This window comes from Mya arenaria, chromosome 14 (assembly GCF_026914265.1).
Source record: "Mya arenaria isolate MELC-2E11 chromosome 14, ASM2691426v1".
In the NCBI taxonomy this organism is placed as follows: domain Eukaryota; kingdom Metazoa; phylum Mollusca; class Bivalvia; order Myida; family Myidae; genus Mya; species Mya arenaria.
This window is the reverse complement of record NC_069135.1, coordinates 17164781-17177875: the sequence shown is the minus strand read 5'-3', so window position 1 is coordinate 17177875 and position 13095 is coordinate 17164781. Positions and strand designations below refer to the sequence as shown.

Below are 13095 nucleotides of genomic sequence, written 5' to 3'. Positions count from 1 at the left end.
GACTGGCACATGTAATGCCTTCACCTACCCGGGATATATATGACTGGCACATGTTATGCCTTCACCTACCCATGATATATAAGACTGGCACATGTTATGCCTTCACCTACCCATGATATATAAGACTGGCACATGTTATGCCTTCACCTACCCAGGATATATATGACTGGCACATGTTATGCCTTCACCTACCGGAGATATATATGACTGGCACATGTAATGCCTTCACCTACCCAGGATATATAAGACTGGCACATGTAATGCCTTCACCTACCCATGATATATAAGACTGGCACATGTAATGCCTTCACCTACCCAGGATATATAAGACTGGCACATGTAATGCCTTCACCTACCCGGGATATATATGACTGGCACATGTTATGCCTTCACCTACCCATGATATATAAGACTGGCACATGTTATGCCTTCACCTACCCATGATATATAAGACTGGCACATGTTATGCCTTCACCTACCCAGGATATATATGACTGGCACATGTGATGCCTTCACCTACCGGAGATATATATGACTGGCACATGTGGTGCCTTCACCTACCCAGGATATATATGACTGGCACATGTTATGCCTTCACCTACCCAGGATATATATGACTGGCACATGTAATGCCTTCACCTACCCAGGATATTTAAGCCTGGCACATGTAATGCCTTCACCTACCGGAGATATATATGACTGGCACATGTTATGCCTTCACCTACCCAGGATATATAAGACTGGCACATGTAATGCCTTCACCTACCCGGGATATATATGACTGGCACATGTTATGCCTTCACCTACCCATGATATATAAGACTGGCACATGTAATGCCTTCACCTACCCATGATATATAAGACTGGCACATGTAATGCCTTCACCTACCCATGATATATAAGACTGGCACCTGTAATGCCTTCACCTACCCAGGATATATAAGACTGGCACATGTAATGCCTTCACCTACCCAGGATATATAAGACTGGCACATGTAATGCCTTCACCTACCCAGGATATATAAGACTGGCACATGTAATGCCTTCACCTACCCAGGATATATATGACTGGCACATGTTATGCCTTCACCTACCCATGATATATAAGACTGGCACATGTAATGCCTTCACCTACCCAGGATATATAAGACTGGCACATGTTATGCCTTCACCTACCCATGATATATAAGACTGGCACATGTAATGCCTTCACCTACCCAGGATATATAAGACTGGCACATGTAATGCCTTCACCTACTCATGATATATAAGACTGGCACATGTAATGCCTTTACCTACCCAGGATATATATGACTGGCACATGTTATGCCTTCACCTACCGGAGATATATATGACTGGCACATGTAATGCCTTCACCTACCCAGGATATATAAGACTGGCACATGTAATGCCTTCACCTACCCAGGATATATATGACTGGCACATGTTATGCCTTCACCTACCGGAGATATATATGACTGGCACATGTTATGCCTTCACCTACCCAGGATATATATGACTGGCACATGTAATGCCTTCACCTACCCATGATATATAAGGCTGGCACATGTTATGCCTTCACCTACCGGAGATATATATGACTGGCACATGTTATGCCTTCACCTACCCAGGATATATATGACTGGCACATGTTATGCCTTCACCTACCCAGGATATATATGACTGGCACATGTTATGCCTTCACCTACCCAGGATATATATGACTGGCACATGTAATGCCTTGACCTACCCAGGATATATATGACTGGCACCTGTAATGCCTTCACCTACCCAGGATATATATGACTGGCACATGTAATGCCTTCACCTACCCATGATATATAAGGCTGGCACATGTTATGCCTTCACCTACCCAGGATATATATGACTGGCACATGTAATGCCTTCACCTACCCATGATATATAAGGCTGGCACATGTTATGCCTTCACCTACCCAGGATATATATGACTGGCACATGTTATGCCTTCACCTACCCAGGATATATATGACTGGCACATGTTATGCCTTCACCTACCCAGGATATATATGACTGGCACATGTTATGCCTTCACCTACCCAGGATATATAAGGCTGGCACATGTTATGCCTTCACCTACCCATGATATATAAGACTGGCACATGTTATGCCTTCACCTACCGGAGATATATATGACTGGCACATGTGGTGCCTTCACCTACCCAGGATATTTAAGCCTGGCACATGTTATGCCTTCTCCTACCCAAGATATATAAGCCTGGCATATGTTATGCCTTCACCTACCCAGGATATATAGGCCTGGCACATGTTATGCCTTCACCTACCCAGGATATATAAGGCTGGCACATGCTGCATCTTGACCTACCCAAGATATATAAGGCTGGCACATGCTGTGTCTTGACCTACCCAGGATATATAGGACTGGCACATGCTGTGTCTTGACCTACCCAGGATATATAAGGCTGGCACATGTTGTGTCTTGACCTACCCAGGATATATAAGGCTGGCACATGCTGTGTCTTGACCTACCCAGGATATATAAGGCTGGCACATGTTGTGTCTTGACCTACCCAGGATATATAAGGCTGGCACATGTTGTGTCTTGACCTACACAGGATATATAGGGCTGGCACATGCTGTGTCTTGACCTACCCAGGATATATAGGGCTGGCACATGTTGTGTCTTGACCTACCCAGGATATATAAGGCTTGCACATGCTGTGTCTTTACCTACCCAGGATATATAGGGCTGGCACATGCTGTGTCTTGACCTACCCAGGATATATATGGCTGGCATGTGTTGTGTCTTGACCTACCCAGGATATATATGGCCAGCACATGTTGTGTCTTGACCTACCCAGGATATATAGGGCTGGCACATGCTGTGTCTTGACCTACCCAGGATATGTAGGGCTGGCACATGTTGTTTCTTGACCTACCCAGGATATATAAGGCTGGCACATGCTGTGTCTTGACCTACCCAGGATATATAGGGCTGGCACATGTTGTGTCTTGACCTACCCAGGATATATAGGGCTTGCACATGCTGTGTCTTGACCTACCCAGGATATATAGGGCTGGCACATGCTGTGTCTTGACCTACCCAGGATATATAGGGCTGGCACATGTTGTGTCTTGACCTACCCAGGATATATAGGGCTGGCACATGCTGTGTCTTGACCTACCCAGGATATGTATGGCTGGCACATGTTGTGTCTTGACCTACCCAGGATATATAGGGCTGGCAAATGTGGTGTCTTGACCTACCCAGGATATATAAGGCTTGCACATGCTGTGTCTTGACCTACCCAGGATATATAGGGCTGGAACATGCTGTGTCTTGACCTACCCAGGATACATAGAGCTGGCACATGTGGTGTCTTGACCTACCCAGGATATATAGGGCTGGCACATGTGGTGTCTTGACCTACCCAGGATATATAGGGCTGGCATGTGTTGTGGCTTGACCTACCCAGGATATATAAGGCTGGCACATGCTTTTTCTTGACCTACCCAGGATATATAGGGCTGGCACATGCTGCATCTTGACCTACCCAGGATATATAGGGCTGGCACATGTTGTGTCTTGACCTACCCAGGATATATAGGGCTGGCACATGCTGTGTCTTGACCTACCCAGGATATATAGGGCTGGCACATGCTGTGTCTTGACCTACCCAGGATATATAGGGCTGGCACATGCTGTGTCTTGACCTACCCAGGATATATAGGGCTGGCACATGCTGTGTCTTGACCTACCCAGAATATGTATGGCTGGCACATGCTGTGTCTTGACCTAGCCAGGATATATAAGGCTTGCACATGCTTTTTCTTGACCTACCCAGGATATATAAGGCTGGCACCTGTTGTGTCTTGACCTACCCAGGATATGTATGGCTGGCATGTGTTGTGTGACCAGTTATCAGCGGTGCAGTTATCCTTCCTAGTGCACTTGTCCTTGCACCATCCACAGCCAATAGGATCCTTGGATTTAACGCATGAGGAACACTCACTGTACACTGCACACGACTGCAGTGGAAACTTTACCACCTGGGTAATAAAAAATGTAATGCCAACAATAAACTTTTAAGTATACTACATTATATGATAAATATTGCAATTTGAAATTGAAATGGAAGAATCAATTATCTTCACTAAAAAAATTTAACATGAATAATAACAGAAGGCAGTTTCATTTTATAGATATGTGAAAACATTCTGTTCAGTCTTTTAAATTCAATCTTAAATTTGTTTGAACATTTTTGCACTGTAATAGAAAGTCTACTTTCGTTTTTTCTAGTGTTCTTTCTTTTGACAATGTGGATCCTTTTTTCTTTACTATTCTTTACTATAAAGAATGCAAACTTGTGCTTAATCTCTCAGTCAATGCAAATAAATGAATTTGGATGATGTTTTTTTTCTAACAATTTTAAACATGCCAAATTAAATTTTTCGTTTCAATGATAATTAAGATATAACAAGTGAATGGATATTTGTACAAATAAAGAAAGCAGTTTCTATCTTTAATTTTGATGAAATTTAAAAAACCAATGACTTTAAAAATGGGAAGGTCATTTATAACAGACAAAAATAGTAACTATCTACTTCAATGCATATATGGTGCTGTGAATATTGCTTGCTAAAATCTTTAATAGGGTATTGTCAGTTTAACAGTCAAAGCAGAGGTGATTACAGGTGAACCATTGATCATTCAGTCTGTCACTTTTATGTAATTAAATGAACATTTTAGCATAAAATTAATTTACTTACTGATGTATTTGTTAGGACAAACGCAAACTCCAGGTCCGAGCTGAGGGCCATATCCTGCAGTATGGACTCATTGCCAATCTTGTACTTCATGTAGGCAGAGTTGTTTATACATGAGCCACCTTTCATGCTGGACTGTAAACAAACATGGTTATGAAAGTTAATAGAAGGAGTCAAAATGCCTGCCATTGCTTATTGTCCAGGTAACAGACTGAGGTCATTTAAGGCTTCTCCAGGTAACAGACTGAGGTCATTTAAGGCTTCTCCAGGTAACAGACTGAGGTCATTTAAGGCTTCTCCAGGTAACAGACTGAGGTCATTTAAGGCTGCCCTAGGTAACAGACTGAGGTATTTCAAGGCTTCCAAACGTGCTCAGGCAGGGCTTTTTCTATAGTACCCACGGGATAGACTATCGGACCCATTTCCAAAGCAAAATATATGATATTTTTCCCAATCTTTTGAAAAAACCAACATTCAAAGTAAGATATATTTATATATATATATTTCCAATGAAAGTCTTTGGTTAATTCAACATCCTAATAGATTATGTGATGTAAAGTTTTGGGGATAATGAATTCAGAAATCATTGATTTTCTTCACATTCAGAGTTCAGTTTGAAACATTATCTGTCATGATTTATTGCAATAGTTATTTACACCTCAAGGATTGATATATAAGCCGTTCTTGGTCTTTTGAAAGGGAAAAGAAACTAATATTTAATAATTTTCTCATTCTCAGGAGACTGAAAAGCTTGTTCTTTTAACTGTAAAATTTTCCAATTTCGGTATATTCGCGATGCAAATGTTCCCAAAATGTCTAAGGTATTTTTCCCAAGATGGGCAGAGAAAGCCCTGCCAGGTAACAGATTGAGGTCATTTAAGGCTTCTCAACATATCAAGGTAACAGACTCATAAGGATTCTAAATCAATATGCAACAATATTGTCTGTACAGAAAATGAATTCTTATGTCTTACAGTGGTAAAACTAGATTTAAATTCAAATACAGAATTTTATATACACATGTGAATAAATTTCAACTGTATTTAAACTGAAAAGCATAGTAAAAATTTATTTCAACAAATTTTCTTCCTCTCTACTTGCATGCAGGTGAAACAAATCAAGGAAAGGGAGATCTACCGTACACACCTGCTCCATGCACACCTCCAGCACAGATTGTGCTTATGTTATATTAAGGTGTTAGTCTTCTGGTGGCGATGCGCGTTGAGCAGGAATTTAATTTCTGCAGGCCAGACAAGACAACACAACAGAGTGCCAAACAAGACAACGTTGTAAACAAACTTAGGAAAGCAGGAACTATTAGCTAATTTGTTTATAAATCATGTAAACAAAAATCTTGAGAACTGGAGAATCCTGTACCAGACAAAAAACCTCTAGAAATGTTGAAGTGCAAAATAAAGACTTGGTGCATTTAATGAATTGAAAAGAAATAATCTTATACTTAAAATTTTGCTAAAAATAACTCATGGTTATGATTGGGATTTTGATATTAAACAAAAGCCATACTGTAACAGTTAATCATCACTCTGACATACCTAGAATCAAATACCAGTAGTACAGTTTATCCTTAGGTGGTGGAAAATCATACAAGAACAGGATGTAGTTAATTACTCTGCCATTTATTTGTTAACAGTATTTTGTATTTATGCCCATAATTGTTCAGACACATAAATGTATGGCCTACTTTCTATAAATCATTGTACACACAAATTATGGCAAGATCAAATATTCCCAGGAATTACAACTTTAATCATGATGATGTGATAAATTATTTTTCGTTAAAGGTTGATTCACTCAATATCATATGTATATATGTATGCAATGAATACATGTCCATATATATTGGAATATTAATGATGAAACTCAAACAGCCTCTAATTTCAATTTGATAAAATGGTACAATTAATAAACAATTATTAAATGATAAGAGTTAGCTCAATAGCATACTTTAATACTCTGAAAAAGAAATTTAAAGAATTAAAATGTAATGAAAATTTTAAGTCATCTACAATTGCAGGGCTTTCATTAAGCATCATCAAATTGATTTTATAATGAATAACACTTCTGATGCAATGAAAGCATTCTATGTCTGTTAATTTTTGCGTATTCCCAACCCAGATTTTTAGAATTTCAAGCTTCTGACACTCACCTATATCAAAGGAACAGGTTTAAAAATAAGTAAATGATTCACCATTTATTCACTAAATCTTAATTATAATTGTTATTGGGTTTCATGAGGTTAAACTGTACACATGCCCTTTCAAGTAAAATTTAAATTTTGAGCAAGTCCCACAAGCCTTTTCCCCAGTACCTGACCAAGCTGGTGAGCTTCAGTACTTTCAATCACTTTGAAAGCCCTGCAGATGATCTAGCTAGCACAACAAAAGGAGCGTATGAGGGAGACATTACCTTCTGATTTACCTTCATCATGTGTCCGTCGGATGTCCCTAGCACTGCTATAGGATGGTTCAGCTGCACTGTGAGGATAAGCGAAGTAACAACCTCATCCACACAGATGTCCGCCGTGGCTGACAGCACTGAGTTTTCAGCATTCGGGTCCCCAGCCACAGCCTTTGTTTGGCGTTTGTCATATGCACAGTACGATGTGTCTGTGAACTTAAAGTTGGATAACACACTATAGTTTTCCACAAAAGCTTAACCACACCTACACATATTGCTAGTAATAACCTGTATATCAATTCCTTTTGTAATACTAATTTTAACTCATTTTGATAGGTAAATAGATATTTCCTTCACCTAGTCATAAACAAAGATTTTCTCAGTTTCTTTTACAGTACAAGAAAAGGCATAATGTAACTTACTGGTCCACCAAGCTGTGCCTGACAGCTCTGTATTGAGCCTTGAATCCACCAGGGATAAAACCCAGCCACACCCTCGGAGCACATCTCCCTCAACTCAACAAAGTGGGACCTCACTTCCTTCATGGAAAAATTACATATTCTTGTCCCAAATGCTGGATCTATGTCAAGAGATCCCGACCGTAAAGGTCGCACAAAACTGATGGCTAAGGTGCTGTCAGTTTCACTTTTTTCAGCAAAGGCTGCTGTGGCAATGGTGTAATCTTGACTGTCTCCACATTTTAAGGTTGTTTCAATGTAGGTTTTGTACTGATTGTCATCCAGACAGAACTGTACTAATTTAGTGTGGTAAGTTGTTTTGGATAGATCAGGGTCTATTGGTTGAATGGATACAAAATAGCCATATCCCCCATTTTCAAATCCATATATGTACTTTGCTCGGAATCTTGATTGGCTCGAGGGAAATACATTGATATAACTGTGTTCATTGAGATTAACATTATCATAAAAGTACTGCATTTGCCGATGTGTACTGTTATAAATCACTTCCCTTGTTGAGATTGTCTTTGGCGAAAAGCGCGCGTCAATACGATCATTTGTAGCAATAGCAGCATAAACTAGTCTGTTTGAAGAATTAATATAAGTTGGTGGGGTTCCAAAAAATGCAAAGGAAGATGCTTCGCTACCAAGATAAGTAGCGTGATCCGTTACATCATCAAATTCTAAAGGATTTTCCATGTCATCGTAAGGATATACCATACAGACTCCTTGTTGTATCGAGCCACATGCTAATGCATACTTGTGAACACTGTTAACAATTAATATCTTCACAATATTTGCTTTGTATGCTCTATTTCCAGGACAGCTCACTGGATCAGGAAAGCATTTATCAGAATGAAACCGAGGACCAATCACTTTAGTCTCCTTTGCTTTGTCTTTTTGACTCAAGTTTTCATCTAACTGATAAATAATATTTTCACCCCCAACAAAGAGTTTACCTGAAAAAAATGAATAACAAATGAATAATAAATAAGTTATACATATTATCTAAGTTATACATATTATCTATGACAGTCTTTCAAACATGCATAATTCCTGTTTTTTATGTGATATCATTCATTAATATGATACAGTAAAACTGTGATCGCTCAAGGGCACCAGGGACCGAGCCAAAACTTTGAGGGAACCGATGTTTCGAATGACCCGAATTTGAATTTTCAATCTGTTTTGAAATATCTTTCAGTGTATTTTAAGTTTGAAGTTGTCAAACCGACTGTTTACTAAGACACCGATTATGGGTTGCGTTGTGGAAATCGCTCATATGTTCAAAGGCTGTCATATACTAAATGTAAAATGTAAAAGAAATATCAATGAATGAATAAATAGAAATGTTTATTTTTACAAAATTGCCATATTGCAAAGACAAGAAGGAATTCTTTTCAGAGATTCCGGTGTTGGATCAATATGGTAGTGTTTATTCATATTTTTAACTCATAACTCATTTACATTTATATCAATGAACTTCTCATAATTATCTTCTCACATGCCCTTATCAACTAATATCGGTCATGGGTAAACAGTGATAAACGGTTTTTCACACCTTATCAAATTGCCTTTCAACTGTAAAAAAAAAATGTATATAATGTAGCATTGACCAATAAACCTAGTTTGTGACTCCATGTTATCCAGTTCCAAACTAATCTAAGATTTCATCAAGGCAAACATTCTGATCAAGTTTCATGAAGATTGGTCTGATATATTGCAAAAAAATATAGCCTCTAGAGTGTCCACAAGTTTTTTTTAAGATTTGACACAGGGACCTCATTTTTGACCCCACATGACCTACTAGTTTCAAACTATTCCAAGATTTCATCAAGCCAAACATAAGAAATTAGAGCAGATGTATTGCCTCTAAAGTGTTCCCAATATTTCTGTAAGATATGACCTAGTGACCTAGTTTTTGAACCCATGTGACCAATTTCAAGTCTCATGTAAAATTTCATTAAGGCAAACATTCTGACCAAATTTGAACCAAAACTGACTATTTAACAACAATGTTTGGTTCGGACACAATTTTTCCCATGTGACCCAGTTTCAAACTATTCAACAATAATCAAGGAAAACAGTCTGATTAAGTTTCATGAATATTAGATTGCCTCTAGTGTGTTCCCAAGATTTGACCTATTGCCCTTGTTTTTGACCCGTATGACCCACTTTTAAAACACATTCGAAATTTAACCAAAGAGAACATTCTGACTTTGTTTGAACATAATCCGACCAATCACCTTCATATAATAGTTTCGCACAAGATTTTTGAAAGATTGACCTAGTGACCTAATTTTTTATCACATGTGACTCAGTTTAAAACATGTCCAAGAGTTCATCAAGGAAAACATTCTAATCAAGTTTCATGAATATTAAACCATACATAATGCCTCTAATGTGTTTCAAAGATTTTTCTAAGATTTGACCTAGTGACCTAGTTTTTGACCCCATGTGCCCCACTTTTACAAGCAGTCCATATTTCATCAAGAGATACATCATGACCAAGTTTGAACATAATCCGACCAATCATTTCCATTCCGGACAAAAAAATTCTTAGATATGACAGTGTTAGAAATAGCCGCCTGCCCGCTTGCCCGACAAAGTTAAAATACGGTCGGGCAAGTTACTTTTGACAGCAACTTGTCCACCGGGCAAGTTAAAAAAATCGCCGATGTTTATACTTTGAAACGAAACTCCGAATCACGTTTGTTAAACTAAATTTGATTGGTCGTGAAAGCGTCAAGCAAACCAATGGCATTTAGCGATACAAATTTGCGTATCATTGTAAACTGGTTCCCGCTTGTCTTCTATGTAGTATAGCGTAGTAGTCAGACGGGAACCAGCTTAGTATCATTGTTGAAATATGCAAAATGGCGACAACTATCCTTTATTTACGAAAGGATATGTACCAGATTGCAAAAAAACTTAAAACAGAAACCGAAAAAAATGAAAGGAAAAAAGAATATGAAGCTACGGGGAGGAAGCGTGAATTTAAATCAAACTGGCTCAAGGAGTTTCAATACCATAGATGTAAAACTGTTTGCAAATAGTCTCGGACTCCATATTAGTAATCTATAGATTGATGGCTCATAGATTCTTTTCAGGTACAACTATCTTAAACATGTATTTAGCATACACTCAGTAGCATGGAATGAACTTTTGAAAAGCAGGTCCCATACATGAGCACTTAAGCCTAATAAAATCATAATATGATTAACAAAAAATATTACAATGTACACATGTAGATAAAATGAAAATTTTCAAGCAAAAAAGTGGGTTTTTGTGAAGGCTTTTTTTAGTGCCAGGAGAGTGCCATAATGCAGGATTTTGCATCAAATTGTCGTCAGCTTCTGGGGGCCTCCCCCGGCCGTAAAGGGCACCTCGCTACGCGAGGTGCACCAAGTCGCTTCGCGACTTGGGGGCAACTTACACTTTGAAGGGGCAAGTTATTTCTTCAGGTAACTTGCCCTTTGGGCAAGTTACCTAAAAAAGTTAATTCTAACACTGTATGACCTAGTGACCTCATTTTCAATCATATGTGACCCAGTTTTAACTAAGTCCATGATTTCATCAAGGAAAACATTACGGTTGGACAATGCAAAAACAATACACCCCCTCCCAAAACCTTCGATTCGGCGGGGGAAAATAACCTAGCACTTTAAAATTAGTACCCTTTGCTCTGGTAAGACACGCCAAATATATTTTTAACATCAATTCCATGAGCTCAACATTCAAGGGCTTCCATTAAGAACTTAAAACTGAAAGTATGAGCTTCCTGTCCATCAATTTTGGAAGTTTTACACTGAAATGTGGAAGTTCAAGTCGTGTTTCGTAGAGTATTTCCCTAAAATTGCCATTCAATGTTCTTATACGTAGTTATGTTGACCTACATTCAAGATATTTGTAAATAGAAATCACGCTTTATATTTAAATTGCATGTTTTAAAAAACAGATGAAAAAATAAACAACTTTGCAGCTAAGTGTTTATTTAATATAGCATACTTATTAATTATATTTTTATGACTGTATAACCATGCATTTTCGCATTTCAAGTGTTCGGTATTTGTGCCTTCCATAGCACAAATTGACAGGTGATTAACTGTCCATAAGATTTTCAACATAAAATTGATTAGATCATGAATCTTTACTTTGACAGATGTTGTCACATTAACCAAAGATGTTTCATACAAATTTTAACTTGCTACAACAAAAACTATTCTAGATAATTGTAAAAAATCAAAAAGTGTTCAGCTTTATGACTTTAGCCAGTATATTTTATTCAAGGTTATACAATTTACTTGTATTGTGTTACTTTATTGGCATCATTGATTTCAGATGGTTGTATGTTTGTAAACAATATAAAGATATATGTATACTTTGCACACAATAATGATCCAAAATTTGATTCCCTATCTTCCTAGCCTGTTTTTGTCAGCATGTTTCAGGAAGCACAACATTATTTTTAGCCTTATTAAATTATCAGTACAGTAAACCATAGAAATAACAGACACTTAATTAACTAAAACGGATAAAGACAGGTAAATAAACCTTCAGCCAGTATTTTGTAGAAGTAGATATTTTCAATAATTCTACTAGAAAAAAATATTAAAAAGTAGTCACCTGCATTTGGATCAAATGAAAGTCTTGTTAATGGCTTTGTAGAGGTAAATTTGTGAAGGTCTAGACAACTAACTACTCCAAGTCCAGTAATCATCGAAGACAGCAACACACAATACCACGATAAATATGTCATTTTGAAAAGCTCTTCAGAATATAAATCCCAGTCATAACATATCTAAACAGGCGATTACTTAAAGCTACCAGTAACAGTGTGATCAGATCATTCTGAACATTTGAATTTTTACACTTTCAGATTTCAGTTCAGGTTAAAAACTATTGTGTTTGTCTAAGCCGATAACCTGGCAATAGGTATTTGTCTTGTTTCTATTATTTTGGATTCGGTAATGCAGGTAGCTGAGAAAAGAAAGTTGTTGTTGATGTTTGTTACTTCCGCATTTCAGTTAAAGAACCCCAAAGAAAATATTGCAACAAGGAAAGGGGCACACAACATGTTTTGGGGTGTGTTTTTTTTATTCTGGACAGATATGTAAACTTGTGTAATGTAAAACATGGGACAGAGGTGAAACACATAGAATAGTTAGGCATTATTTAAATTTTAATTCTTAATATTCAATTCGAGCTAACAAGAAATTCGAGTCGAGCGAGTTCGAGTCAACGGTGTTCGACTGTGATGCACCATGCAGTCAATTGTAACCACGCCCCCCCCCCCCCAGATGCGGGGATATACCGGGGATAGCCAGGGAAATGGGCCGTGTTTTTACCTTTCAGGTGGACCCGCAGTGCCGGGTGAATGCGGTGGTTTTGTCTTCGCGCAAAATATAGCGGGGAATTTGCCTTGGGGTTCGGGGGCATTTGGCGGGGATTT

General features: G+C 38.1%; 1 protein-coding gene across 3 annotated transcripts in view; it reads right to left on the bottom strand.

Moving 5' to 3' along the window:
• Positions 1-12656, bottom strand: part of LOC128217784 (hepatocyte growth factor receptor-like) — a 40822-nt gene extending 28166 nt beyond the window's left edge. Inside the window, exons 1-5 of one of the 3 annotated variants that reach the window (XM_052925164.1) lie at positions 12270-12656; positions 7608-8602; positions 7195-7401; positions 4771-4902; positions 3883-4050 (exon numbers count right to left, since the gene is read on the bottom strand). In XM_052925164.1, coding sequence (XP_052781124.1) covers positions 3883-4050; positions 4771-4902; positions 7195-7401; positions 7608-8602; positions 12270-12402 — 1635 coding nt within the window. In that variant the 5' untranslated portion in view covers positions 12403-12656. Of the gene's footprint in view, positions 1-3841; positions 4051-4770; positions 4903-7194; positions 7402-7607; positions 8603-12269 lie in introns of those variants that run through there. The other 2 variants (XM_052925165.1, XM_052925167.1) reach the window with 2 other exon arrangements.
• Between the last annotated feature and the right edge of the window lie 439 nt (positions 12657-13095).